The 27,734-nt window shown below is 43.9% G+C and overlaps 2 protein-coding genes across 4 annotated transcripts in view; both read left to right on the plus strand.

Annotated features, from left to right (window-relative positions):
- The window catches only part of LOC128454772 (rho GTPase-activating protein 29), a 28,339-nt gene extending 4,966 nt beyond the window's left edge, over window positions 1-23,373 (plus strand). Inside the window, exons 2-21 of one of the 3 annotated variants that reach the window (XM_053438298.1) lie at window positions 8,253-8,396; window positions 12,309-12,405; window positions 12,694-12,766; window positions 13,023-13,083; window positions 13,686-13,835; window positions 14,321-14,385; window positions 14,487-14,597; window positions 14,952-15,032; window positions 15,513-15,683; window positions 15,780-15,917; window positions 16,198-16,385; window positions 17,434-17,603; window positions 18,132-18,275; window positions 18,703-18,801; window positions 19,409-19,572; window positions 19,664-19,852; window positions 19,962-20,099; window positions 20,322-20,554; window positions 21,089-21,392; window positions 21,471-23,373. In XM_053438298.1, coding sequence (XP_053294273.1) covers window positions 8,253-8,396; window positions 12,309-12,405; window positions 12,694-12,766; window positions 13,023-13,083; window positions 13,686-13,835; window positions 14,321-14,385; window positions 14,487-14,597; window positions 14,952-15,032; window positions 15,513-15,683; window positions 15,780-15,917; window positions 16,198-16,385; window positions 17,434-17,603; window positions 18,132-18,275; window positions 18,703-18,801; window positions 19,409-19,572; window positions 19,664-19,852; window positions 19,962-20,099; window positions 20,322-20,554; window positions 21,089-21,392; window positions 21,471-22,631 — 3,881 coding nt within the window. In that variant the 3' untranslated portion in view covers window positions 22,632-23,373. Of the gene's footprint in view, window positions 1-8,252; window positions 8,397-11,191; window positions 11,595-11,642; window positions 11,943-12,308; window positions 12,406-12,693; window positions 12,767-13,022; window positions 13,084-13,685; window positions 13,836-14,320; window positions 14,386-14,486; window positions 14,598-14,951; window positions 15,033-15,512; window positions 15,684-15,779; window positions 15,918-16,197; window positions 16,386-17,433; window positions 17,604-18,131; window positions 18,276-18,702; window positions 18,802-19,408; window positions 19,573-19,663; window positions 19,853-19,961; window positions 20,100-20,321; window positions 20,555-21,088; window positions 21,393-21,470 lie in introns of those variants that run through there. The other 2 variants (XM_053438299.1, XM_053438300.1) reach the window with 2 other exon arrangements.
- A 2,675-nt stretch (window positions 23,374-26,048) lies between these two features.
- The window catches only part of LOC128455077 (retinal-specific phospholipid-transporting ATPase ABCA4), a 32,887-nt gene continuing 31,201 nt past the window's right edge, over window positions 26,049-27,734 (plus strand). Inside the window, exons 1-4 of the mRNA XM_053438711.1 lie at window positions 26,049-26,114; window positions 26,616-26,709; window positions 26,836-26,977; window positions 27,427-27,566. Coding sequence (XP_053294686.1) covers window positions 26,049-26,114; window positions 26,616-26,709; window positions 26,836-26,977; window positions 27,427-27,566 — 442 coding nt within the window. The remainder of the gene's footprint in view (window positions 26,115-26,615; window positions 26,710-26,835; window positions 26,978-27,426; window positions 27,567-27,734) is intronic.

Below are 27,734 nucleotides of genomic sequence, written 5' to 3' on the forward strand. Positions count from 1 at the left end.
TCCCATTCTGCTACAGAAAACATTCTTGGTACATTGCAGTGCTGCGAGGAGGAACAGTTGAAGTCTGTGCACGAGGAGGAACATGTCGGGTGGAGCTTCATTTCACTGGGAAAACTGTGGCTGCTTTCAACCGATGTGTCATCGTGACACTCTGATAAGATCTGCCTGTACTCCAGTTAAAATGCATTGTTCAGAGTTCTAGAGCAACAGGCTCTAATATCAATTTGACACCAAAAGGCCACTGACCAGTATAGACAAGGTTGTTGAGTAGAAAGATTCATTGTGGCCGGTGACGATCTTACAGTGTAACCTTTTTTAATCTCTTACCTTACTCAACAAGCTTTCCCTCAATGACATGTGACAGTGCTATGTTGGAAAAATAGGTGTTCAACCAGGGTGTCATGTTTCCATCGCTGCTGGTCGGAGCCCGGAGCCGTTAAATACCCGCGACTACTGTCTTGAGTCAGGCCTGGGAATAAATTGTAGCCTCTCCACTCTAACAACTGAGGCCAGATGTTAGGAGGCGTAAATGGGCTTTTCTGCTCCGCTCAAACGTGGCTCTGTGCTGTGGTCAGAAGGGCCGACTCTTCCCTTCCTGTGGTATTTGGTAAAAATGTCCATTCACACATTCAGTCACCGTGATAACGATTTTAAGAAAGTTGTTTTCCTCTCTGCTCAGCGCTCTTTAAACTGCAGTTGGAATGAGAATCGGACATTTCAGTTGCTTTGAGTCAATTTAAAAGGACTGGGATCTATGTAATTTCCCAGTGTAATTAGAGGTAATGTTGGACTGCTTCCTATCTTGTAGAACGAGGCAATCTTCTGTGCTTTAACCATTTCACAGTCCCAGTTTACTCGCCATTTAAAAGCCATCGCTATACTCTGAAAAATAAATCCAGCAGTTAGCGCCACAAATGTCTACCCAGCTCACACAAGTGCCCCTGTGCCAGCTGAAGTGGCCACTTGCGGGTGGTGCCTTCAGTCGAGGGAAAAGCCCAATTCGAACACATAATGCTTTAATGGCCTGCTGCTCTTAGGAGAAAGAAAGGAGAGATTTGTTGGGCTGTAACTTTCCCCTGTGATGCTGAAGGATGTTTTTGTGCAAGCTTGTGGTCGGGGTGTGTATCCTGGGGTGGGATTTATGGTTATGGGCTGTAGATGTTTGTGTAGGAGATTGGTCATGGCGAGGGGTGGATTGGCCGCTGGAGCTCCTGCTAGCACGGGGATGTCGCTCGCTGGCGAATGGTCCGACCTGCTGAAATTTACGACTCAGGCCGGCGCAGGAGGGAGCCGGCAACTTGTGATGCTGCTCTGAGAGGTATTTGTTGTTGTTGTTAGTCATCTCTGATAAGAGACACAACAAAGACACAGTTAAACTTGGCGTAGCAAATTCTTGGAGCTGATTCACGTGTCTGAAGGAGTTAGTCACCTCTCTTGCCCAATAAACTCACGCATGTTCCCATACTGTATCAGGTGACATCATGCATCCAGGTGGGTGGAGATTAATTCATGAAACTTCGAACTAACAATGTGTTGAGGTGAAGTCACCCTCAGATTCTTAAAGTAGTCAATTAGCTGATTAATTTGATTAATTGGTCGATAGTGAGGTTTTGCCTTTTCTTTCTTTTAAAGGCGAGTAAATTAAATATGATCGGACATAATTTATATTTTAAATGTCATCTAGGGTCCTGGTAAAATGTGATCTGCTTATTTTCCTACATGGAGGTCATATTTTCACCCCCGTGTGCCTGTTTGTTTGTCATTGTTTGTTGGTTGGTTGGTGGTTTGTTTATTTTCAGCAGGATTACTGAAAAAACTACTGAAGGGATTCCCACTAAAAAAGTTGGCACATGGAAATAAAGAATTAACCCAGTAAATTGTGTCATGATTCAGACCAAAGGAGTGGATCCAGGAACTTTTGAATCCCTTACTTAAAACTATGATGAATAAAACACCAATCATTGTTCTGCATTGGCTTAGCTGTACGGCCTGGTTGAATTTATAGGGACTGTTGGGTCCTGCTAGAAGTACGCGCTTTATTGTGGAATCAAATTGTTGTTACATTTTATAAAAATGAAACAAAATAGAAAGTAGATTTGTTTCTCCACTCTACGATTTGGAATCGTTTGGGAAGGCGTTAATATAAAGTGGCTTTGATATCTCATATTCTCATGTTGTGACACCCGATGGACTGTGTTGCTTCAACAATGCGCTCTGGTTTTGCACCTGCTCTGAAGTCCCCCCCCCCCCCCCCCCAAGCATGTAATGAAGTGTTGAGGAATTAGCCTGACGGCGAGGCGCAGACCCCACAGAGTGTGGTTCACTAATAGGCCGAGAGCGTGGAGCTGTTTATGGAGTGCCTGCTGTTTACTGTCTGTGTGATGTCTGGGGCCCCGCTCTGTCTCCAAACAAGGCCTGGGAAAGACAGTGAGGCACCCAGCAATGCAGCGTTTGTTTGGAATGAGGGGGAAATTAGTGTTTGCAGATGGAATCCGGACCAAACAATTGCACCTGTCGCAGGTCAGGTTGCAGGCGGCTCAGCAATGCAGGCAGTTTGTTAGTATTTCATGTTTTCTGACCTTCTGGTTTGTGATTGAAGAGACTTGAGGATCATCTGAGCTCATCTTGTTCAATCCAAGGTTTCTCTTTTGGAAAGGACAAAAAGTGTCTGTTTCCATCTTCAACAAATTTGGGGTGGTGACAATACGTCATCATCGTGGTATGACTTTGACAGACACGTCTAAAAGAAAATCTGAAAATAATCTGCCTCCGCGTGTGTAAATCCACCACCACCACCCCCTCCCAGTAAAGAGACAGAGGGGGAGGGATGCTGATGGGGAAATGTGGCCTCCTCGGCCTCTCCGTGAAGCCCTGCGGCTGTTTCCCAAGTAGCACTGTGTCACCAGAGCTGCCGAGGCTTGTTTCATGTCGAGCTGATCGCGTGTCCAGACAGGCCAGTTGATTGCCTGTTGTTATCAGTGGGGGGAGCCGAGGCTGTCACCTCTATCAGGCCACCTGAAGATTCGGATCAGAGTGGTCTCTCTCTGCGCCGGACACACATTGAGCTTTGTTAGAACACAATGGGACGCCCTCCCACACACACAGAGTCAATTTAAAGGGTGACATTAATTTAAAAGGAAAATGTTTGAGCGACTGTATTGTGTTGAAGTTGAGTCACCACTTAAACCTGCAGTTTTTTGGCAAAGATTGATGGTATGTACAATGTATGCTCAGCATGCAGAGGAGCGGCTTATTCTGGATGAGTTTCTGCTGAAGTTTATATCGGCCTTCTTCAAACTGGAATGAAATTGAGTGAAAATCGCACACGCACTGTGGGGAGAAGCATCCTGGATGAAGAAAGATGATGACAGTGCTCGATGTAGTGTCTCTCTAAAATGATCATTTCAACTAAAAAAAGAAAAACACAAGCAAGATGATGAAACATCTCCCAATGCATCATGGGCATAAATGGCAAGAACGCCACGTATATGACACATCACGCACCCAGGGGCCACCGCCTCCCACCCGAGGTGCGTGTCCGTTACTGTGGGGAAATATCCTCTTATGATAACATTAGTGCCACGCAGCCGAGCTCAGACAACTTTTCTTATACCAAAGCCCGGCTCAGACTGCAGGAGTTTAAAAATTTAGATTTTTGCAAACCGTTTGCGTCACACACTTGAGGAGAAACCGTGCAGATTATCTGCTCTCTAATCTCAAACAGGCACACACTACAAGACTTGAAAATAATGGCTCATCGCACATCACACACACGCACACGACAGGATATTATTAAGATTAGCGTGCCAGGGGGAGCAATCAGGGGGTAATGCACGTGATCTCATTCCACATGATCTCATGGGGAAGTAAATGTAAACATAACGGAGAGTGTGGTGCAACCATTGAAAGAAACTGTAATTATTTTTAGTGAGAGCAAACAAAAGCAGAAGTCCGGATGACAAAATGAATACGGAGATGTGGTCACCAGGGATCGTTGGTTCCTCAGAAGTGAACATTTTTAACCATCGCTTTTAATATCTGACAGTAGCATGCATGCTAATGTTAGCCTAAAGGTCTCTGCATGAGAAGCATTGAGGGAACACTGGTAAAACTGCAGCAGCTGAATATAACCTGGGCTAACTCTCAGCTTCTCAACTTACCGAGTCTCTACAGGCAAATTTGGACAATTTCCTCATCCCCTACCGAAGCATGTAAATACACAACCTATGAGAAACACTGAACAGGAAAATAGTGGAGTGCACAAAAGTCACGTTCATGTTTTAGTTCTATTTCTACTCTATTTTTTCACCCAGAATATCGATAGATAATTAGAATCTACGTCTACATTTTATTTTTATTTTAAATATTTGTAATTGTAAATGTTTTTCCTCAAAGGGAGGGAGGTCTTCATATAAAAGAACCAGACACCAGCTCATCCCACCACAGTAAAGAAAGGCGATGCTGCCTTGAGTTGGGTTGGCGTTGGCGGGGCGGGTGGCGGGGGGGGGTGGTGTCTTCCTTTAAACAATAAGGCCCGCCTCTCTGCCTCAACGCTGTTATCTCTACCAAAACAATAGCAGGGTCCCCACAATTGCCACCAATTTCCAGTGCGCCTTCTGATGCCATTGTTGTGACAAAACCACTCACCACTGATTTGAACCGGCTTTTTTCTCAGCTGTCTCACGCTGCACTGAGCACGGATCCTCTCACACTATTCACAGCACAACACTGGTGGCGATCAGTGTGAGCTGTCACACAGAGTTTGACCTTGTTTTGATAACTCTATTCCCCGCGCTTGATTGTTCGATGGAATGTTTTTGTATTGAATTTTTTTTTTTAATCTGGGTTTTTAGGGTGAAGATTTAGCAGTGATCTGAGTAGCCTAATTTCCCACCGACTGTGCTCACATGCACACAAACAAACGGGAAGGTCATGAGCACAGTACAAAAAAGATCAAAGATTCCCGCTTAATTATATATTCCTTTTATATTACTGCAGCACAGTACATGATTAGTCCAAAGAAGTTTTACATTAGTGCTACATGCAAATACACCACTCTATTTATTTTACGATTAAGTGTTCATTTTACAAAAACTACATTAATGAAATGTAAAAGTGCGATTTGGTAGAAATAAGTTGTGGTTTATAAAAAAACTAAACCTTCGAGATATAGAAGTGATAAAATGCAAAACATTTAAAATCACATATAGAATTTATATATTTTCTAGACTTTGAAGATTTTGGGGAATATGAATACAATATTTTGACAACCGCTCAGCACTTGATGTTTAAATCATTGGTATAGTAAATGCACGAAGCTCTGCTGTTCTTTTTGCGGACACGCTCTTGGTTTACTGAAGGTCACTGTCACTGTGTGTCATCCATTAAAGTTGCTGGCTGCTGTTCGATTCTTTGTGCCTCTCCATCGCAGTGTTTTAACTCTGCACAGTGGTGTGGCAGCTGCCAGTGGGTGACGGTAAACAATGGATCACAGCCTGTACCAGTCCATGACAAAATGTCCTTTTTGGCCTTGACTCCGGTCCAGCTGATTGGCTCAGGACATCCGTCTGTCTTTGTTGCCAGGACATCACAGGCTTTTGTTTTTTCCCCTTTACAACTGGTATCTCCTCTGCCTCTCTGCAGAACAGCTCAGTCTTTAATTAAATTCTTTTCTTTTCCAGAGGAAAGGGAAATGGGTGATCCCAACCTACATTACATCTGTGATTCCTTCAGCTTCTGTCATGCAAAGTGCGAACTCTCCCGGCGTGTACCTCATTAGGACGCGGCTCTCGTATGCTAAGAGCCAAAACCTCACCCTTAACTTTGATAAGAAAATCTTCAAACACCAGTGAGCTTACCAAAAATACCCCAATGACCACAACTGAGGAGGAGGGTTGAAAGGAAGGGGAGGGTGCCCTAATGAAGGCCCATTGTCGGCGTTGGGAGGGAGGGGCGACTTCAAAGTGTGTGTTGCTGGGTCAGGGACTGTTCGCCTTGGGGCTGGGGAGCAGGTGAGCCCCTGATCTGCAGGACTTTTACTAATCCTGACTGGGGGAATCTGGGGACGAGGATTAGTTAACTTTTGACCAGCTAGATCGACTTATGTGTTCTCTGAGTTGTTACCCTGTGATTGTTGCCTACTGTCGCTCGTAAACAGCGTCACAGACGGCCTTGGTTTATGTGTCAGTTGTGTATTTTTATTTTAGCCAACTCATTTAGTACGGGTGTGTGTGTGTGAATAATAGAGTAGCAACAAATACAACACACACACACACACACACACACACACACACACACACACACACACACACACACACCCAGGCCCTGAGTTTCCCTTCCTCTGTAATTCCAATGAATCCAGCCTCTCATCTCACTCTGCTGCCTGCTGGGATGGCATTTATGAAAAACAGATGGCTTTTCTCTCGTTTCCAGACGGTGCGACTGCTTCCTCGAACAAACAGCGAGATAGACATGAACTCACCTATTGTCTTGTGGCAGCTTGCAGAGCCGCCGCTGATTAACACGCATTAGATCCTGACAAGCACTGGATAAATGTATCATGTCTCTATTTGCACTTTCTTTCTTGTCAGGTTTTATTTCTGGATTAAGAGCTTAAATGTCCGTTGAACACACAGCAACATTGTTTTCTAAAGCAGGACCTATAGAGGAAGTTTAAGGCTGTGATTAAGTGTACGGAGGGTCAGGAACACCCTTGGTTAAATACAGCCATTCTGAGACATGAACTCCGGAAGATGTACATCAATTTTGAGTTGGCCTGTTACATATGAAAGAACACAGCAGGAAATTGTCCGAGTCAGACGCGTTCTCAACAACAGGAAAATGTCCAGAACATTCAGGTGATGGATGGCACCTGGACGAGGCAGCAGGAAGCAGGAAATTACATGTGAAATCCACTTTGTCAATCACATGTTCACAGCACATCAACACCGACGTCAGCCCCTATAACCAAAACCTCTGGAACCGCTCCAATCTGACGTCTTTGTTATCGTCTTCTACTCGTATGGCTGCTTTCTTGACACTTTACGAGCGAGCTGGCAGGAAAAGTCCGGAGCCACTGATTTGTCTTTTCATGTACATTCTCTAGGGTTATGAACTATGAACTTCAGGAACAATTTCAGGAACATTTCTGAAGTTCATAGAATGCATGAGGGTACACTTCTGCTTTGCCTGGTTCTACAGGAAAGGCATGCCTCTCAAAAAAGAACTGCTGATAGAATGTGATCTGGTCAAAAGGCTAATCGTTGACGGGCTACCTGAATGCATTTTGTACATTCTTTCCCTCTTCAGGTGTCATCTTCTCAGAGCTCACTGGTAACAGAGGAGCGAGCCATCATCTTTCTCAACTCCTCCTTCCACTCACCATGTCTGCTGCAGATAAAAGCTGTTGCACATTAGTCACCTCGGAAATGTAGTTTCTTCATCTTTAGCATGACTGTCTCTTCGTCGTTGACAAATTGCATCACACGGAAACGCAGACTCTGTGTTTGAGCTGTAAATAGTCAAATAAGTAAGAGGACATATGGCATTTAATTGTTTCTTAAGTCAAACAGGGATTCGTGACTTAGATTTTGATGAGCACAGTGTTTGTTGTGTCGATTTTAAAAGCTGTGGCTTTTGTGTAAAGTTTTACATTCGTCTAACTCTAGGTCGACTCTGCCTCATGTGTAACCACACGGCACAAAAAGCACGTAATCATTTCTCTTGTTCTCTTCTTCACCTGAACGGAAGTGTCTGCTGGGACTGAGACGCTCAAACACGTGTGTGAGTCGTGTCCGTTGTCACTCTCTGCCTGGAGGAAATGCAAAAGAAGTTGCATCACACTGGTTTCCTGCAACAGAGTTTGTCAGTCACTTTTAATCACCACTGTCTTTGTCCTCCACGTTCACACTGAGAAAACACAACACAACACAACACAGCACACACTGTCCTTCTTCGCCCTGAGGGGACCTGTCTAGATCAGTCAAGAGATGACAACATAGTTTCATAGGTTTGAAAATGACTATTTGCCAAGTAATACGTGCGGCAGTTACAAAAGGAATGCGAGGAATTCATTTTACGCTGTGACTCAAAATACATTGTTTTAAGGTGAGTTGGACAAATGAAAGAAAATGCATGAGTGGAATCTATCCATCTCCGGAATTTGGATATAATGAAGCCTCTGTTGTTCATGTCCTCCTACGTGACTTCACCTTTGTGACGTTGTGGTGCTATCTCGTTTTGTCTCGGTCCAGAGAACCAGGAAGGTCTTCAGAAGCTGGTGCAGGAGCGTTTGACGGAGCTGCTACGTGTCCTCAAGGCTGTCATCGGAAAGCACCAGACCCTCAACTCGGTGGACATCCTGGGAGCGGCTGGCACGGTCATTGCCAAGGTCAAAGGTCAGTATTTACCCCCATGGCCCGCATGGGAACACACAGACATGAAGGTGAACGCACACACACGCCTGTATGGTGATCAATTGTCTTGTCATGAAATCTCAGTGTGACGTTAGAGGATGAAACAAAGGCCTCCAGGTCAAGTATGGGGAATTCTTTATTGATTCATGCTCAGTTGGAGTTGGCTACGAGATTTGTTTTTTTTAAAGAACATCATGTGAGAGGTTCTTATTCCTTACGCAGTGGATCCATTCCTCGTCCCACTGAAGGAAAACAAACACAAAGACTCAACTCACCAGTTGATCGGCTGGAAACGTGATCCACCGCAATTCTCCACTTGACTTGCACACAAGAATCTCCACAGCGGAGACGACATGGCTGTAATTTGCATTCCACCTCGCAGCGACTGTGGAGGCCCCAGGGCTCGCTGCTCGTCAGCCAAGCACATCCTCGCTTCTTCATTCTTTTCTCTGTGTGGAGGGTCAAAGGTCGTCTGACACCTCAACCAACCTGGTTTCTCTTTAACCTGTGTGTTTAAAACCACTTTGACTTCAATACCAGTTCCTTAACGATGCCATTTAATGCTAACTTTATTAAAAAATTACATTTCAGATTACGAGACTATCTATTTGCCACATTTAGGTTTAACTTAAATTGTCGGTTTTAATTGTTTAGTTTTATCTTTGAGTACATTGGCATTAAGTAAGTTTCTTTACATAATATCAATAAATTAAAAAAACATCCAAAAGCCAGAGTCAAACTGGGACTCTTGAGGTTACCTGACAGCTGATTCACTTGTGTTTTTCCCACCTGCATATTTGACATTTTCATATAACGATGCCTTAGTCGGCCACACGTCAGCATCGTTTGATCTCAGTACAAGCATACAGTACATGCTTATTGACTCAGTGACGCTGATAAGATTTAGTCTCAAGGTATGGAATGACGTGGCGTGTTTTCATATTCTATCAGTATCTCAGTTTCTATGTGGCTGGTACCTTTTTGAGTTAGGTACCCAGCCCTTCCTGTCTCTATACTGCCTTGTGACCTACTTTTCAGAATTTTCGAGGAACACACCTCAGCCATGTTTACCCCACTCGGTCCTGCCTGTACAACGTGTCAAATGCAAAAAGGAAACAAGAGATCCAAGTCAATATACGGTTGTGACAGTGTTATGTAACTGACAGGATGGAAAATGAAATTCTTCTTTATAACTGAAGGTTTCTATTACTCATACATCTTTAAAGACATGAAGGCAGCACTTTCTAGGAAACTTTGAAACAGTTAAGATGGTTCGCCTAAACTTTCCAATTTACAAAGTATTAAAAAATACTTTTTGGTGGTAGAATAACAGTTATGTATATATGCACTATAATACCTGTTTTTTCTTTTATCAAATAAAGGACATGCCGTTCCGATTTTTTGGGTAATTCCAGTCAAAAGCAACTTAAAAATATCCATGTTGGGCTGAAGGGAACACTTGTTTCCACTCAGTACTTAATGTCAGCAAAGGTTGAAGATATCATTACTTGAAGAGGGGAGGATCATGTTTGTATTGATTATATTGCTTCCTTAAATTGCCTGGAAACCCCCTCACATGGACAGAATGACGGTGCTACAGTTCACTATGACAGGGCAGTGTGACATTGTTCCTATCTGTAAGGTTAGCTCTGTCATTTAATACTGCAGTAAATAAACTAGTTGCGTTCGTGTCCTGTTGACATAAACTTGGGAATTAGCTTTTCCACAAGGGGGTGCTTCACATCTCCTTCCACCCTCTGGCTGGACTCGTCCCTAACGGCCAGTAACACAATAGCGATCCAGCCGGAGAGCCAAAGGAGGAAAGGGGAGTGAGTCAGCGAGACGTCAGAGATGAAAACGCAAAGTTTCAGATGATAACAGGTCTTGTGCTCCTCTCTTGTCTTCAGAGAGTGTCGTCCCCTGACTCGTGTTTCTCTCCGAGTATCCTCCTCCTCCCCTCCCTCTCCAAACACAGAGCCGTCGAACCAGTTTCAAATGCCATTTACATGTAGGTGTCAATCCACTCGAGCTGCTCACCTGCCCTTGTTTTTAATTTGACACTGCAGACCAATTTTGAACAACCCGTAAAATGTCAGGAACGTGCTCAGCTCCACTCAACTGTATAATGAGCAGTGTGTTTTTCTTTCTAGATTATTGAACTGCGTTTCCTCCTCCTCCTCCTCCTCCTCTTCCTCCTCCTTCATTTGTGTGTCATAATAATATGAACTTTGCAAAAAAAACAGACTCAAGCAAGGTTTCGTTCCTGCTCACGTTTTGAGCTAATGTTCATTTCCCTTCTTCTGTCTAACAAACTGCAGGACGCTGCAATAAAAGTGTCCACCTCCTCAACTTATTGAAATTCTTTCCCTGCTCTCTGTCCTCCTTTTGTCTGGAGGAGATGTTGGCAGCTGACAGAGTGTGTTTTGTTTACAGCAATCAATCTTGTATGTGCTGGCCAAAGACACTTTCTTTGTCTGTGCAGATAAACATATTGTTGTTGTTTATTTAATTGATCTAAAAAAAGAAAGCTGCCCCGTGATCTTTTCTGCAAGTATTAGGATTGTTTTTTTTACATTTCCCCCAAAAGAGTGAACCTATTATATTCCAGTTAACTTTCACTCTGTGACACCAAAGGATTCAGGTTATATAACAGAATTAAAATAGTCGAGGTATTTTTTTAGGGGTTAATTGTCCCAGTTACAGCTCAGCCGTGAGAAAACAATGGCCCCTGTACGTGAATGATGCAGCTTCCATATTTCAATAGTGACAAGGGGTGAGGGGGGGGGGGGGCAGAGCTCTGGAATCATTGTTATGAGATCCACAGGATGTCCTGAGGAAGAAGTCAGAGCAGAGTTGTACTCTAGCATTCAGGGCCAGGGAGGTGCACGGCAGGGAGGCTCGCACCGCTGCCTCTCCTCTCCCTCTGTCTCCCAGAAGAGTCTCCCTGGAACGTGGGGTTCCCTCCCCGATCCAACGGGGCCATGACCTTTCTCTGCTTCTTCACGAGTCGGGAATTTACAATCATCAAGCCGCCGTTGACATGGATTTGTTTGCTCACAAAAAATGGAAACCGCAAAAGCTAGAGAGCTGCTTCGAAAACCGGAACTGTTGGGAGCTATTTGTTTCTGTTATCCTGGCCCTGGTCACTCGAGAGAGACGCCAGGTGACCGATTTGAAAAGGTGAGACTCGTCGCCGCTGTCTAAAACGTTACATGTCACAGAACTCAAGCTGTGTGAGCGTTTCCTGTTTCGGGGCAGACAGGAAGTAGTCGGATTCACTGAGTGTGGCTTTGGTTTCTCTTACTGCTTTCTGCAAATGTCCTCTCGCTGAGTAAAGTGTTTCCTGAGAACGAAAGCGCCGTGCGCATGTTTGCGGTGGTTTGTGGATCTGCAGTGGTTTCCAGTGGTATCTGAAGAGTCTGGACGTCCTGCTGCCAAAAGAGATCAATGTGAATTATAAGACATCGGAACCAGGGAGGGACAATTTGGGATTGTTTCTGAATAATCCTTGAATATACATTCTTAAAGGTCCTCAAGGCTGCTCCAGAAGAAATCTTTAGATTTTGCTGTTGTATGAGCCAAGTGGTTACATTTGATCTGGAATCAGTATTAATTCAGCAAAAATAAAAAGAGATGATACTATGTGACAAATTACAGAATCCAGTCTCCATTTAATACATTGTTGTTGGGTTCAGAATTTAAACTTAACCTTTTTCTTTTATTTTCATGTGATTTATTAAATCTGCTGTAGCTGTGTTTACAATATCTGTGGATAACACTTCATACAGTTGTGTGAATAACATTGTTGAATGGTTGAGCATACTGTGCATAAACTGGTTTGCATTGTGGTTTTCTTTTAGCTAAGGTTCTTTTGTGTTTTATCACTCTCCACAGGCATCAACTTCAAGGAAGTGAACCCAGAAAACAGTAAAGCTATATTTGGCGAGATACACACATCCATCGACACTTTGGCGTTCACATTTGGCAATGTGTGAGTACAATGCTTGTTTGCCTTTTCAACACCACTGGATTATGTTTTATTTGTTGCTGTTTTGTGTAACTGGCAAGAAAAGTGTTGCAGATTCCAGCCAACAGATGTGAGCTTGTTTGTCTTTTCCAACTTAATCTTATATAAGCATATATCTATGATTGCGGTCATTTCCTTTCTGCGTTTGACGCTTTGAATAACACCATAGCTCTCAGACTGATTGGCTTGCAACTATGACCGTATGAAACTGTACTTGTAACACACATCTGCATCCCCACATCTGCCCCGCAGAGTTTCTGACTTCCTTATGGGAGATGTGGACAGCGGCTCAGGGTTGGGGACCCCCCAGACCAGGAGAACCAGGGTGAGACGCCGTTTTTCAAGTCCCAGCTTTCAGTCCAGATTTGAGTTTTTTTCTTCAAAGCTTTGTTTTGAAACATGACAGTTTTCAAAAGGGTGCACTAAAGCAGCAATTTCACCATGCCTCCATTTAAAGAAAGCCTCAAAGACTTGCTCTCTGCTTTTAATTGGTGTGTTGAGAACCCAGTCGCGTCTGATGTCTGACTTTGATTGTATGTCTGCTTTTCTCTCCTTTTCATCTGAAATGGCCTTTTTCACAGTCTTTCGACAACCTCTCTGTGGATCCTGAGGGATACGTTTCAGAGAAAAACGACCTTGTGGGTAAGTGTCATTCACATTTTGTCGCCTGCCTCCGAGCACAGCGAGTGTGAAGCACTCTCTCATTCTGAAATCGAATAGCTATTAACAGCTACTTAACAATCTGTTTAATGGTCGCGCTTCAGGCCCGAGCGGCCCAGAGTGTCAGTGTGTGAGTTGGCCGAGTGATTTAGGTTTTAGATTCTCGAATGCCTGAGGTAGACCCGCCCTAAACCTCCACTTCCACCCCTGTTATTTCTGCTGCTTTTTTTTTCATGCAAGCTGCTGGTTTTCTCCCTCTCAGGCCACATATCTCACATTCTTTTCCTGTTAGCCGTAGCTCCGTGTGGGATGGGCAACACATGGGATACGTGTTGAATCCGACGGTGGCCCGCTGGGAAAAGTGGTATCTCAGTTTAACCAATCAAAATTAAATCACGCTGTTGGGACTATTTTTAAAGATACCCGACGCTTTTACATCCTCCTACTCTGTCAACTCCATTCACCACCCACACACATCTGGTGACACTGAGACCCATCAGTCAAGTACTTGGCAATTTTTTTGATACCATGAGTTTCCAGTGGTTCTGTTTTTGATGTGTGTATCTCCTCTGCTGACTCCGCAGGCCCGGAGGTGCCACTGTCACGGGAGGAGGAAGTGGACTTGACTCTGCAGAAGAATGACAGCGGGGTGGAGTCTGCTCTGCTCTACGCCAAGGCCTGGTCCAAGTACATCAAGGACCTTCTGGCCTGGATGGACAAAAGAATGGCCATGGGTGAGACACTGAGACTATTGACTGGGCTGCAAACAGAGAGATACTGCATCGCATCATAGTTGAGTCCCTGCAGCAGCCGCAGGATGGTTCTTGGCTTTCTAGCAAAAAAAAAAAGATTGGAGCAATGTTTATATTAAATAACTCAGATCTTTTTTTCTGCTCATCATATCTATTATATTCAGAAATACAATTTCTTTATCAACCATTACAAGACACCTGGATCTTCAATATCATTAATTGCAGATGACCTGTTATTGTCCTGTATATGCACATACTCAAAATGCTAGAGTTTATGCCATTGTGTTTTAGCTGATGTTTTATTTTGTAATAATATTTTTGCTAAAACCCTTTACATGTTTGCCTTGGGTCTCCATTTTAAGATAATGGTTTGTCATGCTGTGTTGTACATAATGTAATGAACATAAAGAGCTCCTCTGTCACCTGATAACACTTAATTTGCCCTTTTTGCATTTTTTCTCTTGTAGATATTGAATATGCTAAAAGTTTTGCCAAAATGGCCGAGTCTGCAAAGACACTGGCCAGTCAACAGGTAACAAAATAAAACAGTTTCCCCACATCTTTCATTACAAAAGTTCTTTATGGCAAATCATAATGTGGAAATCAATTTCTCTTATTTCATTCCTTCCCAAGGACTACATGCCATTCAGTGATATCTACGTTTCCACATTCAAGAAGGACATTGAAGACAACCAGCTGCTTATTCAAACTGCAATGGCTCTTCAAACAAATAAATTCATACAGGTAAGAGTGGGAAGAGGAAATAAAGTGTAGCCTAGAGTCCAATTTTTTAATTATCTTAGTTTTATGTCCTGTCTTTCTAATCAACATTTCTGACACAACCGAAGCCTGTAGTGACGTTAATGGTCAAGAAGGTTTGGACGGAGACATTTTGAACATGTTTGAGGTCAAATTCCCTGAAAGCATCTTGTCGGAAGTAGTATTTACAGAAAGCCAACTAATTAAGACACACACGCATTTCGTGCATAGTTGACATCCAAACAGTTTCTTTTGAGAAAAGCCTTTTGAGAATACACTTGGCAGGGAAACGTTTTGAAATGCCTCATTGTAATTTGTTGACCTTCCATCTGCTCCCAGCCTCTTCTCGCTCGCAAGAATGAACTAGACAAGCTGAGGAAAGACATCAAGGAGCAGTGGCAGAGGGAACAAAAGAAGATGGTATGTAAAGAGTCTCTATACGGTCCCACACTATAGGTAGTTACCCTTGAGTCAGTAGCAATGTGAACAAGCTTCCTTTTTTGTCTAAGAGACTAATCAGCATTCCACAGTTAATGTTGTCAGACGGCCAAGAAATTGTAAGAAATGCAAATGTCGACTTAATTAAAATGATTTCATACAGTCATTGGCACAAAGCCATTTTTTAAAGTTACATTGTAACTCACATGTATATATATATATATATATATATATATATTTAAAAAAAAACATTTTACATCGAAACGAGAAATAAGCGATTTCTCTTTTGGTCTGCTCGGCTCTTTTTCCCCAAAATCAGTGTTTGTTTCATTGATTTATAATAATGATGATTTCCATTCTCATGCAAGGTTGATCACCCACTAAGGCGTGTCTGATAATTTATAATCACTGTTCCACACCCACTATTTTAATGACGTTGACCTGTTTGTGTGGTTTCGGCAGCAAGAGGGAGATGCAACCTTGCGTAAAGCCCGAGCGCTAAAGTCCCAGAGGAGAGAGGAGTACCAGAAAGCCCAGTCCTCCGCCAACCGCTCCCAGGAGGAGCTGTCCAATAACGCTGGTAACAAACAGCTGGAGAAGAAGAGGAGGCTGGAGGAGGAGGCTCTGCAGAAGGTCAGAAATAACAGTGGGAAAATGAATAGTGCTGTATCATGTGTTTTCTTCTGTCACCTCCTCACACTCTTCCCTGGATCCATTGTTTTGCTTCAGGCGGAGGAGGCACAGGACCAGTACCAGAGCTGTATGGTTGACGCAGGCGTCAGGAGGATGGATCTGGCCAACGCCAAGAGCACCATCCTCACACAGCTCCGAGAGATGGTGTTTCAGTGCGACCTCACCCTCAAAGCTGTGAGTATTTTTTAGAAATATCTTAAATGCACAGTGCTATGATGCCTACTACAACTTTTTTTGTAGGATTGTCGAGAATGTCCACTTAAAAGGGGCTTTTATTCAATTTAAAGTCATTTCTAGACTGTCAAAACCATACCAATGCTTTATAATGACAAAACAAGCCATTTGACAAGAATGAAACCACAGGCCTTACAAGAATGTTGTTTCCCTGTATTTTCATTGACTAATGAATGACCTGCTCTCTCACTCATTAAAACTTTAATTTGTTATTCTCCAGGTGACCGTGAACTGGTTTCAGATGCAGCAGGCTCAGACCGTGTCACTTCCTGCCCACTACCAGTCCCTGAGCGAGAGCGCCAAGCTGTACGAGCCGGGCGAGTGCTATGCCGAGTTCGTCCGGAACCTTCCCAGAAACCTGCCTAAAGAGCGTCTGCACTCCGACTCCATCTCCTCTGACAATACCAGGTACCCCGAGGACTGCGGCTTTGAAACTGCTAAGAAAGCATGAAATCCTCGTCTCGAAAATCAGACTTAAGCTCCTCAGCTTGTGCAAGTGTGAAATCTGCTCGCTACACTGGTGTTTGAGGGTTTATAGTCCGGTAGACGGGGGGGTCACAAGGCAGGTTGTTGTGAATGCAAAAGCCACAGGCCGTGAGGTCGTATATTTGTGTTTGTTCAGTTGTTTAATTGTTTTTGGACGTTTTGGATTCAATTTCAGTTTTACACAACAGGGTTTCGACATTTCTCAAACTCTCTCCCACCCTGTTGGAAGCTACTTAGTTCTCCTTTCAGCAAAGGTAACTGTGAGTCAGAGTGGGAGGAGGCGGGAGAGGGGGAACCAAGGAGAGACAGAATGCGTGTTGAATTTGTTGCCCTTCCTCAGGAAATATCTGTGGTGCAGGCTGAATGCAGCGGGGGAGATTGTGAGCGTGAGAGTTTGGCTCTGGTTTAGCTCACGGACAAAATAAGCAAATGCTTTATAAATTAGGTTTCTACGTTAAATGAAGGATATATGACGCTGTAACTCAAATAGAATTGGTAGTTACAGCAAATCTCAATGAGCATTTTGGATTAAAGGACTTGAGCAACGTCTATTAAAAACAAAAAGTGTTAATAGACAGAAGCAGAAGGGTTACTTCTATAGAATAGAGGAGCAAATATTCCTATAATACACTGTAATAACCCCAGTACTACAGTATATTATTACACAGTATTCCGACAGTTGTACTGTAGTATACAGATGACACATACAAATTTGACTCAATAGATCAAAAGATAATTACACGTTATGTTGACATTAGGTGTTAACACAACAGATTACATGCTAGAAAATGAAATGCTAAACTCCTAGCGCCTGATGAAGCAATGTCTGAGTCACTTGTGTTGTTCAACAAACCTCTGCAGAGTCACACTGGGTAATGTTATAACACTGAACAACAGAAAACTTGCTCAACAGTGTCAAATTCATCCTATGTAACCTTAAGCTCATCTTTTTTTTTTTTTATTTCCCCAGGTTTCTGTTCAACAAAAGGTCAGTGGGCAGCACTCATTCCTCCCACGGGAACCTGTCGCAGGCGTCCATCACCTCCTGTGACGTGCTGAGCGGGGACGAGGTGGACAGCCCCTCGCACCGCTCGGCGAAGATGAACGAGCGGAGGTCCGACAGCAGCACAGACATACAAGGTGCGGATGAGTTAATGCCTCTCGTGGCAAGATCACAAGCCAGACAAGGGGAGCCTTTGTGTTTGCAAGTGTTGTGATTATCAGCAGGCTTCAGATAAGCTCTCGTTTGATACTGAGTATTCACACAAGCATAAAATTACATTTTGACAGCCAATAATTCATGAAATAATACTTCAATTAGTTATTGTAATTAAGACCTTTGACCATTTTGTGTATTTACTGTTTGATTGTTGTCGCTGATAGCTGCAGGCAGAATATCCCTTCTTCAGATGAACTTTAAAAAAGCTGCCTGTATCTCCACATGATCCTCTCAGGGTCTTATCATTTCATCTGTGTCATGGGAGTTTTCTCAGCACTATAATCAAAACAGTTTGAGTTGTGTGTTGCTTACTCATCACAAGTCTGGAATATCTGTGTGTCTGTTTGTCTCTGAAAATAACTGCTAAGATTATCACCAAGCGGGCAGTGGCACGCTGCTGTGTTTCTCAGTCCGAGTGTGAACGCTGGTGTGTGTTTGTTTTGGTGCAGCGCTCCGAGGCCAGGGCCCGCTGAGAGCCTGGGCCTCCAGCAGCCAGGGGAGCCAGGGGAGCCAGGGCGGAATGTGCAGCGACTCGGAGAGCGCCGGAGGCAGCAGCGAGTCGCGCTCCATGGACTCCCCGACCGCCAGTCCAGGTATGAGGATATATTTCAACAAACCTTTTTATTGACTTGGAAGTATTTAAATACGGAAAGGAGGACGCAATATTTGTGCAGGTGAAATAACGAAAAATACATAAAATCATTATTTTGAAAGGCTGAAAAGAAAAACATGTTTATTCTGATAACAATTCGAAACGAGAATGTCGGCACGCAGTTATTTTCTAATCTTTTGTGTAACTTCCTCATTATTTTTTTAATCCTGCACTTCCCTGTACGGCTGAAATCGCGAGCCATGCATAGCTATGAAATATTCAGCACTAGCCTTACACATGTAGAGCATCACAGCTTATCTGTTCTTCTGCCAGTCTAGGTAGAACTGTACATCAATGTACATTATTATTCACTTCTAGATATTAAATTAATGGTTTCAAATTGTAATCACTTTTCTTTGTGTGTGCAGGTGACTTTAAACGACGGCTACCCAGGACTCCCTCCACTGGAACCATGTCTTCTGCTGATGACTTGGATGAGAGGCAGCCACCGTCTCCCTCAGACAATGGTGAGACGTGTGTGTGTGTTGTGTTAATGAAGTTGTGTAATAGGCGGCCCTCTTCTTTGAAAGATGCATGCTAATGTATTGTGTACACAGGTCTTACACTTGTGTCTGCAGTACCACAGTCAGTCTATGGGTCTATTTAAGTGACAGGAGTTGAGGGAGGGAAAGAGAAATAGTTAGAGATCACTCTGCACCTCACAAACAAACAGCTCTATTGCATTAGTTTGACTCTGGTGGACAGAGCTGCACAGAAGGGGGCCGTGTTTGTTCTGGCGTTTAGTCTCAGCTCACACTTCCTGTATCTGCACTGAACTCTTCCAGTTACTGCTCATGTTTGTTTGCTAGTGGTTAAGTGAAGCAGCAGACCACCTCTTATATTTGACCTAATTTCGTTTCAGTTGTCCATGAGCATTAAAATGTGATACATTATATGATTTAGATCAATTTAATATCTTTATTGTATCTTATCTCTTTGACATTTTCTTGTTGGATTGTGACTCAATATGTGAAATACCTACAAACTGCGAAAGGAGAACTAACTTTAACAAGAACTCAGCATGAAGTCCCCACCTGTGTGTTCAGTTTCCTCATCAGCTGATGTGATTTCCAGGTCTGGCAGAGATGGTGACGGAGACGGCCAGTTCTCCGGGTCCCTTCCGAAACGCTCAGATGTCCAAAGCTGCTCAAACACATAAACTGCGAAAGCTGCGAGCGCCGTCTAAATGCCGGGAGTGCGACAGTCTGGTCGTTTTCCACGGAGCAGAATGTGAAGAGGTATAATTCTTTTAACGTTTTTACATTTGCTCTTTCGTAATTTATGAATCAGTTACTAACCATTTGGGTTTCTTTGACCGTCTGGTGCCAGTGCTCCCTGGCCTGCCATAAGAAGTGTCTGGAGACGCTTGCCATCCAGTGTGGCCACAAGAAGCTGCAAGGCCGACTTCAGCTGTTTGGCATCGACTTTACCCAAGCGTCCAAAAACAGCCAGGATGGAATCCCCTTCATCATAAAGAAGTGCACGTCTGAGATCGAGAGTCGAGCCCTCAACATCAAGGTAGAGTCCGTTTTATGACGCATGTGGATTTGCCACCTAACTTCTTTTTGTTAACAGTAAAAATGAGAATGAAAATGTTCAGATTGATGGAGCCGTTGTTTCCTCACAGGGGATTTATCGTGTGAATGGAGCCAAATCCCGGGTTGAGAAGCTCTGTCAGGCGTTTGAAAACGGAAAGGACTTGGTTGAACTGTCTGACCTCTCACCTCACGACATCAGCAACGTGCTCAAACTCTACCTGAGACAGGTACATCTCAAATGCTTCTTTATAAGGTGGAGTTAGATGTTCTGCTATTGCACAAGATAAAATCATTATAAAAATGGGACATTTCAGCAAAAAAAACTGTTTACTACAAGAGTCTTTTACTCTTTTGCTGTTTATACTTCTTGAAAATACAAAATTTAATTGCATATACATGCCCTGGTAGCTTGATTTCCCACCCGACACATCACTGTTTCCTTCATACAGTTACCAGAGCCACTGATCCTGTATCGCTACTACAACGACTTCATCGGCCTGTCCAAAGAGTGTCAGCGAGTGATCGTGGAGGAGGTGGACAAACCTCGCGACACCCAGACGGGAGGGAAAGGCGGTCCGAGCGTCCAGCTCAACAGAGTCATCTTCAAGATCCGAGACCTGCTCCGTCAGCTGCCCGCAGCCAACTACAGGACCCTGCGCTTCCTCATCGCTCACCTGAGCAGGTAAGAGCTGGAAACACAGAGCTACAGCGAGTAGATGTGCAGTTCTGCTCAAATACACTGAAGCAAACTTCCTCAAAAGACACAAAGGTTAATGGAAACTACCCTAAAGCACAGAGGAAGTGTTACAGAGAACATAACCTCTATTTACGGTCTTCTTTTTGTCTGGGGTCTTTCCCCCTAATCTGACACAAGCACGGACATTTTTAAAGGAATGATCATTTCCCTATTATTTAAATTTGAGGATTTTCTAGAAATCTAATGTAGAAATTACTGCTATTTGGTGGTTGGTGTTCTTTAGTGTTTACAGACTTACAATCACATGACAAAGGTGTTTTAGACGAGGGAAGGTACAGTTCAGTTCAACCTTTACTTCTTGTCACAGTCAACACCAACTTCTAGAACTTCTGAATTCTAAAACTTCATAAACTGTCTTATGTCTTAAGTTATTCAACCCTTACTTAGATACATATATAAATACTAAGGCCTGAAATGTGTGTTATAAATGAAACTATCAATCCCTCCTTGTGACCTCAGAGTGAACGAGCAGGCGGAGGAGAACAAGATGACAGCGAGTAACCTGGGGATTATCTTCGGCCCCACGCTGGTGAAGCCCCGGCAGACAGACGCCGAGGTGTCCCTGTCCTCCCTGGTGGATTACCCCTACCAGGCTCTGATGGTGGAGCTGCTGGTTCGACACTTCCACACGGTCTTTGACGTGTCGCCTCTGTCCGGCTCCGACCTGTCCTCCGCCACCGGCCAGGGGTCGCCGAGGCTCACCCCCGAGGAGAAGCTGCAGCGGCTCAGCAGACACTCCACCTCCCTGTTGGACATCAAAGAGGTGAGGGGGGGAACTGGACCAACAGATCTGGTTTTAAGTGACTATTTAATCCTAAACTGTCCATTTTTCCCCCTGCAGGGCGCCAAAGTGTACAAAAGATTCTCGTCGGTGATCCCATCTCCGCACATCCTGAACGAGGTGCAGGAGGTCCAGCCAGGAACAGACAGAACCGACAGAACAGACGGCTCGGCCCAACTCAACGGGGGCCAGGCTTCCAGCGGAGGAGAAGTCCAGAGGTCAACTTTGGTGTTTGGCCGTCCCAGCATCACCAGCCCCACTCTTCCCAGCGCAGCACCAAAGGTCCAGTTACGCGCCCAGCGCACCAGACAGGGGTCTCGACCAATCAGCATGCCGCTGGAGCGTCTGCCCGCCCCCGTCCAGATAAGCGAGAGGAATAATCTAAACGCTGCTGCTGATGTTGAGGCCGCCTCCTCCTCCGAGCGGGAGGGCGTGTCTGAAACTATACGTGAGATACCGGAGCCGGAGAAGTCCCGGCAGAGTGGCTCATCCAGAGTGAGCACCTACTACATCACACCTTTCATTGACACGCACTCGATGCAGAGGAGGACATGGGACAGGAAGTACAAGCACTATGATGTCACGCCCAGGACTGCTATGATCATGGCCAACCTGCCGCCTTCCAGTGCCGGTGTGCAACCTTTAAAGGCCACTGTGCCCGTCTCACTCAACCCCACTGCAACCACCGCCTCTGTGGTCTCCACCACGCCCAGTTCCACCAGCATCTTCTCCACCAGCCCCTACATGCCCGGCTGGACGTCTAAAAGGGAAAACGACACCGGCAACTCAGTCGGTGGATCTAGCAGCTCTCCGAACCTTCCACTTACGCTCAGGGCACCGAGAACTCTGCAGCCTCCTCCCGGAACTTTCTACAAGCCCCCGGCTTCCATCAACAACCGAGCTCGGACGCTTCCAAACTGGACTACCACTGTTACCACCACCACAACCAGCACCTCCACGATGGCCTCCGCCCCCCTCGGTCAGGGAGTCACCCCGTCCCCTGCCCTCACAAGCCCCCCGCAGACACAGCTCCAGACCCAAGACTCCACCGACAGCGCCATCGACCCCGGGGTCATGACCTCTGCTTCCCTTTCCCCACCCCAGTCCCCTCCCCCGAGTAGCCCCGACGACCTCAGCCCCAGCGAGAACAAACCCGTCTACCAAAGACTGCGAACACGGCGGCTGCAGGAGCTGGAACACAGGGAGGCTCACTTTGTCTGATGCCAAATAAAAAGAACATTTTATCTGTAAATATGAATGTATCTGTGCCATAGTGTATACTGGGGGGGGGGGGGGGGGGGGGGTGACCAACAAGCTGAGGGTAGGAGGAAAATAATAGGCCTGTGAAATAAACCATGAAAGTGTTATAAGTACTAATATATTCTATTTTACACTTTGAAGTCATAGCGTCAACATTGCTTGGGTCTACGAGTTCAAAACAAGCCAAACAGAAAAATCGTCAAATGTTCAGAATCACGTTCTTAAATATCCAAAATGTACATTGTTTATTTTTTACGACAAAGAAAATTTGCCAACAACAATTTTATTTGTTTGTAAAAAAAAAAAGAAGATTTAAAGTCTTGTTCAGTTTTATTTGTTCCATAATTATATTTTATTTTAATCACACAATGCACTTAATACAGGTTGTAATTCTAATGTTGCCTTCATTGTTAAAATTTGCTAAATGTTGCGCTTTATTCCACGAGGAATAGATGGCGGTCATTTTTTTAATTTTTAACAAGAGGTTCTTAATTTGAAAGAATTTTCCACCGTAGCCTGTGATTGGTACATTTGTTTTCTCAGTATGTAAGCCCTATGTATCTGTTTACGTTTTTTATATTCATACATACTGCATGTTCGCCACAGTCTTTTTGTCTCATTACAATATTGTGACTATACAGAAAGAAAAATATGACATGCAACAATTTCTTGCTGCAAATTAAACATGTTCTTTAAACTGTTATTTCTGCTCCAGGTCAGTGTTTCTTTTATTTCAGTGCTTCAAAAACAAGAGTTTGTTATTTTTAATCTTTTGTGGTATGAACTGTTTTATTTGCAGTTCCCAACTCTTCCCTGTTTCACTCATGTATCCAGATTATCGGCTTTATTTCCCCTGTAGTGGACAAATTGCAGTGAGATGCAGTTGAGTGGATTTAGATCCTCTGCTACAAGTTATGATTTCAGTACTGATTGATCTGCCAATTATTTCTCGATTTAATAATGTCCGACCAACATCCAAAAACTCAACAATGTAAAACTTGCACAGATGTAAACGAGGGATATCACTATTTCGCGTATTTTATTTTATGTATTTCCTGTGTTTTCCGAGGAAGATTCATGTGTAGACCAGTGGAATTTAGAGCAGATAATATATACCGAAATTAATTGAAAACTCAAGTAAACTAAACAATAATTCACCTATTTATTGGAGTTTGATCATGTTGCACGTGTCTGTAATGCGTTTGTCTCTTTCTGGGAATAATCTTGGAAGTTATTAGGAAACGAAAAAAGCTACCAACAAAAAAATTGAATCATGAGATTCAGGAAACTATTTCCTTAAAAAAGGATATGAAGGAATAATCGATTGTCTGTCTGATTATTTGCTTGGAGATTGAACTGATCAACTCATGTTTTCAGCTCCAATGTTCGATGGCTCAGAGCCCAGATTCCATGTGACACCATGTGACCTTGTTCTACTCGGTGTGTTCCTTCTGTGTTTGTCGGCTGAGGGAGTGAAGCAGCCTCTTGAGCCACCAGCTCTCTGAGTCTTAGAGTCGAGCTGTGAACTCCCCTCAGTGTTCCAGCCCTCGCCCTCCTCCGTCAGGGGCTCCTGCATTCTCCCGACGACCCGTGTCACCTGCTCCACCTTGTCGAGCACCCCCCCCCCCCCCCCCCCCCCCCCCCCCCCCCCACCCATTCGCCCTCCTCTGTCACTTTGAGTCTGGGTCAAAACTCTGATTGGCTCAGTGTCGGTGTTTGGCCGAGGGCCTCCGATGACTCTGCAGGTGAATCTTGGCCACATGGGGGGGATCAAACCTGTGAAACCCCCCATCCCCACCTCCCCTCTCCCTTTCCATCACATCCTCTCCACCGCACATCCCCTCTACGTTTACCTTCCAAATGGATGACTGTTGTCTTTTTCTCCGCCTGCCCATGTTGAGCTGGGAGATTAGAGCAATCAGATTAGGAGTGCTGCTGACCTGCAGGCGGAGGAGAGAGAGAGAGAGAGAGAGGGGGAGTGAGGGAGTGAGGGAGCAGCTATAGGAGACGTACGCAGCTCCTCTTCCTCGCTTATTGTTTTCTGTCACTTCGGCTTCTTTGTGAACCTCTTTGCCTCGATGTCGTGCAACTTCAGTGTCGCTCTGTAAAAGGTAAGAATCCGGATTTGCTGTTGTGATGTCTGTTGTTGTAATTGTGACGTTAGAGCTGACGGGAACTAATTTAGCTTTTTTTAAATTACCTGCATCCAATCCTGGTGGAGCATTTTGAACTGTCATTTTAATTTATCTCTTGATCCCAGTGACTTAATTCTGACATTTCTTCACATTTCTATCAATCCTGCTCCCAGAGGTCCTGTCGAGTGTAATTACCTCCTGGCAGTTTGAGTCATGAGAAGATTTCAGAGAAGTCGGACACATAATAATCTCCTCTGCTCTCCCGCTGCACTCTCTTGTTTTTCCTGACAAGTGTTTATTTGTCCCTCGCTCCGACGCTCTGCACGGATCCAGTGGACACGTCACTCTGAACAAATTACTCCTCGTGTCCGACATTTTCCGAGGCCATCTGCACACAGCCGGTGGACGTGATTGGCATTTCAGCTTTTATCAGTGACTCCGAAACGATTGTGGAACAAGTCGGCATGAGGAGAAACAAATTGCTTTTTTTTGTTTTACCAATCAGGTTTACTGAGTCGTGTTTATACTTTAAACTCACATTCAACTAAACATTTTGTTAGTTTTAAAAACATTATACCAACTTGTATTTTCCTGTAGAGAAAGGCTCTCCTTTTTGTCAACATGACAACACAGTGAAACCCTCAAGCTGGCAGTGCTTGGCTCAGGGGCACTAAAGCAGAGAATCTATGATTTACAAAAAGTCCATTATGCACAAATCCACCATAAACTAATTTAAGGTATTCTGCATGAGGCACAGTCGAGTTCAAGTAAAGGACAAAACTCTCAAACCAAGAAAGAGTCGAGAGCAAAGAATTAAAGCCTGTGTTTACTGCTGTAAAAATATTTGTTTTTAAACAGATAATTAGAAACATCTTAATTCACTGTTGCAGAGGATGTGGATGTTTGAGCACCAGTGTGTGTTAAGCACAATCAGATATCAAGTCTATTTGAAGATTCACAACAAGCACAAAAGTTAACAACGCACGGTTTACAGTCAAATTATTTTTGCGTTTTTGAAAATGCTTTACTAAATTATGAAAAAGCTCAAATTCAACTCTACCGCTACTTTCTGACGACCAGCCTCAATATCTGGATATAATCTTTTACAGTGTCTATATATACCTGTATGGGATGACTCATGGAGTTGTGTGTGTGTGTGTGTGTGTGTGTGTCTGTGTTTGTGTGTGTGTGTGTAGGTTTGTCAAAGGCTGATGACCCCTTCCAGGGGCTGAGCTGCGGAGCGATGAAGACGAGCTCTCAGATCCGTCTGTTGTTGTGGAAGAACTGGACTCTCCGCAAGAGACAGAAGGTACAGAGCTCCGTGTGAAGTGGACACAACGTCCATCACACAACTGCATCACAACACAAACTGCATCACAACACAAACTGCAGCTTCCTACAGGAGCCGGAACCGTTCCTCAGACTTACTGCTATCAGCGTTTGTAGTTGCAGATATGCACCAATACAAAAACTTTTATTTTATATAAATGAAAAGAAGTTCTATATATTTGGTTGTATTTGCAATTATAATTTTCATCATTATGGTTTGATAACGACATCCGAGGAATAACTGCCGTTTAAAGAAATATATAAATACATCGGCCGATATGTTGGTATCATAATTGTTCCATTCCCTAATATCGATATAAGCATCAGCCCTAAAACTCAGAGTTACCTGGATAAAGTCTGAGAGTTAACTGAATTTATTAAGTGTCAGTTTATAGGATTATTCAGTTTTATGTTATTGTTCATGTGTTTGTATTTTCCTGGTTCTTTCCCTGGGACTTACACGTCACCTGTTTCTGTCCAGATCCGCTTCCTGGTGGAGATCTGCTGGCCGGTGTTGTTGTTCATCGGTCTGGTGTGGCTGAGGAAAGCCAATCCACTGTACCAGCAACATGAATGTAAGCACGAGACAGTATCAGTGTAACTTCTTATTGGAACAGCAGCACACGTTGACCCTGTGGAGACACTGGTCTAAAGTCACAGGCCCTCACGTGCCCTCTCCGACTCGTTCTCTTCTTTCTCAGGTCACTTCCCCAACAAGGCCTTGCCCTCTGCAGGGATCCTGCCCTGGATGCAGGGCATCTTCTGCAACGCCAACAACCCCTGCTTCAGACACCCGACCAGGGGAGAGTCTCCGGGAGTCGTCTCCAACTACAACAACTCAGTGTAAGAAGAGTCTCAGCCTCAAACCTCCACTGTAGCAGAAAGAATGTGAAACTGGAATTGATTTAAAAGTGAATTGTCATTTGTTTAACTATAATAATGAAAACCTGGAGCCAAAACATAGGAAACAATGAAAAGCAACTTGAAGATCACACATTAGAGCACAAATACAAGAATAACAGATGTTGAGAGTAAAAACTAAATAAAACAAAACATTATAGAATCACAAAAATAGTCTATTAGATCATAACTTGATTTAAATAAATAAATAAAAATAGAAAGGTGAATATAGACCTTAAAACCTAAGAATAAAAATGAGATAAGATAAGTGTTATTGTTCCCCTGATAAATAAAGTTAAATGAAATGAAAAAGAGAGCTTTTCACATTTCCTCATTCCACCTCATCTAGAGGAGTTTATACATTAGACATTATCTCTGTGTCTTTTTTCCAGCCTGGCCCGGTTCTATGTGGACGTCCAGGAGCTTCTGCTCGACGAGGACCAGGTCCAGCAGGTCGGACGACTGTGGAGAGAAATGTCCTCGTTCTCAAACTTCATGGACACGTTACGGAAAAACCCGTCGGTGGTGTCAGGTAAATAGAAGAAACAGGACGTAGCTCGTCTCTAGTGAGTAAAACTGTTTGTCATCATCCTGTTGTCCCAACATCCTCTTTCTCTTCCGTCAAAGCCTTTTCTCTCTTTCTCTTTCATTTCCTAAATTCTTTGTCTGCCAGTTGCGAAATGATTGGTCTATTTGAGAT

Source organism: Pleuronectes platessa, chromosome 13 (assembly GCF_947347685.1).
Source record: "Pleuronectes platessa chromosome 13, fPlePla1.1, whole genome shotgun sequence".
NCBI lineage: Eukaryota > Metazoa > Chordata > Actinopteri > Pleuronectiformes > Pleuronectidae > Pleuronectes > Pleuronectes platessa.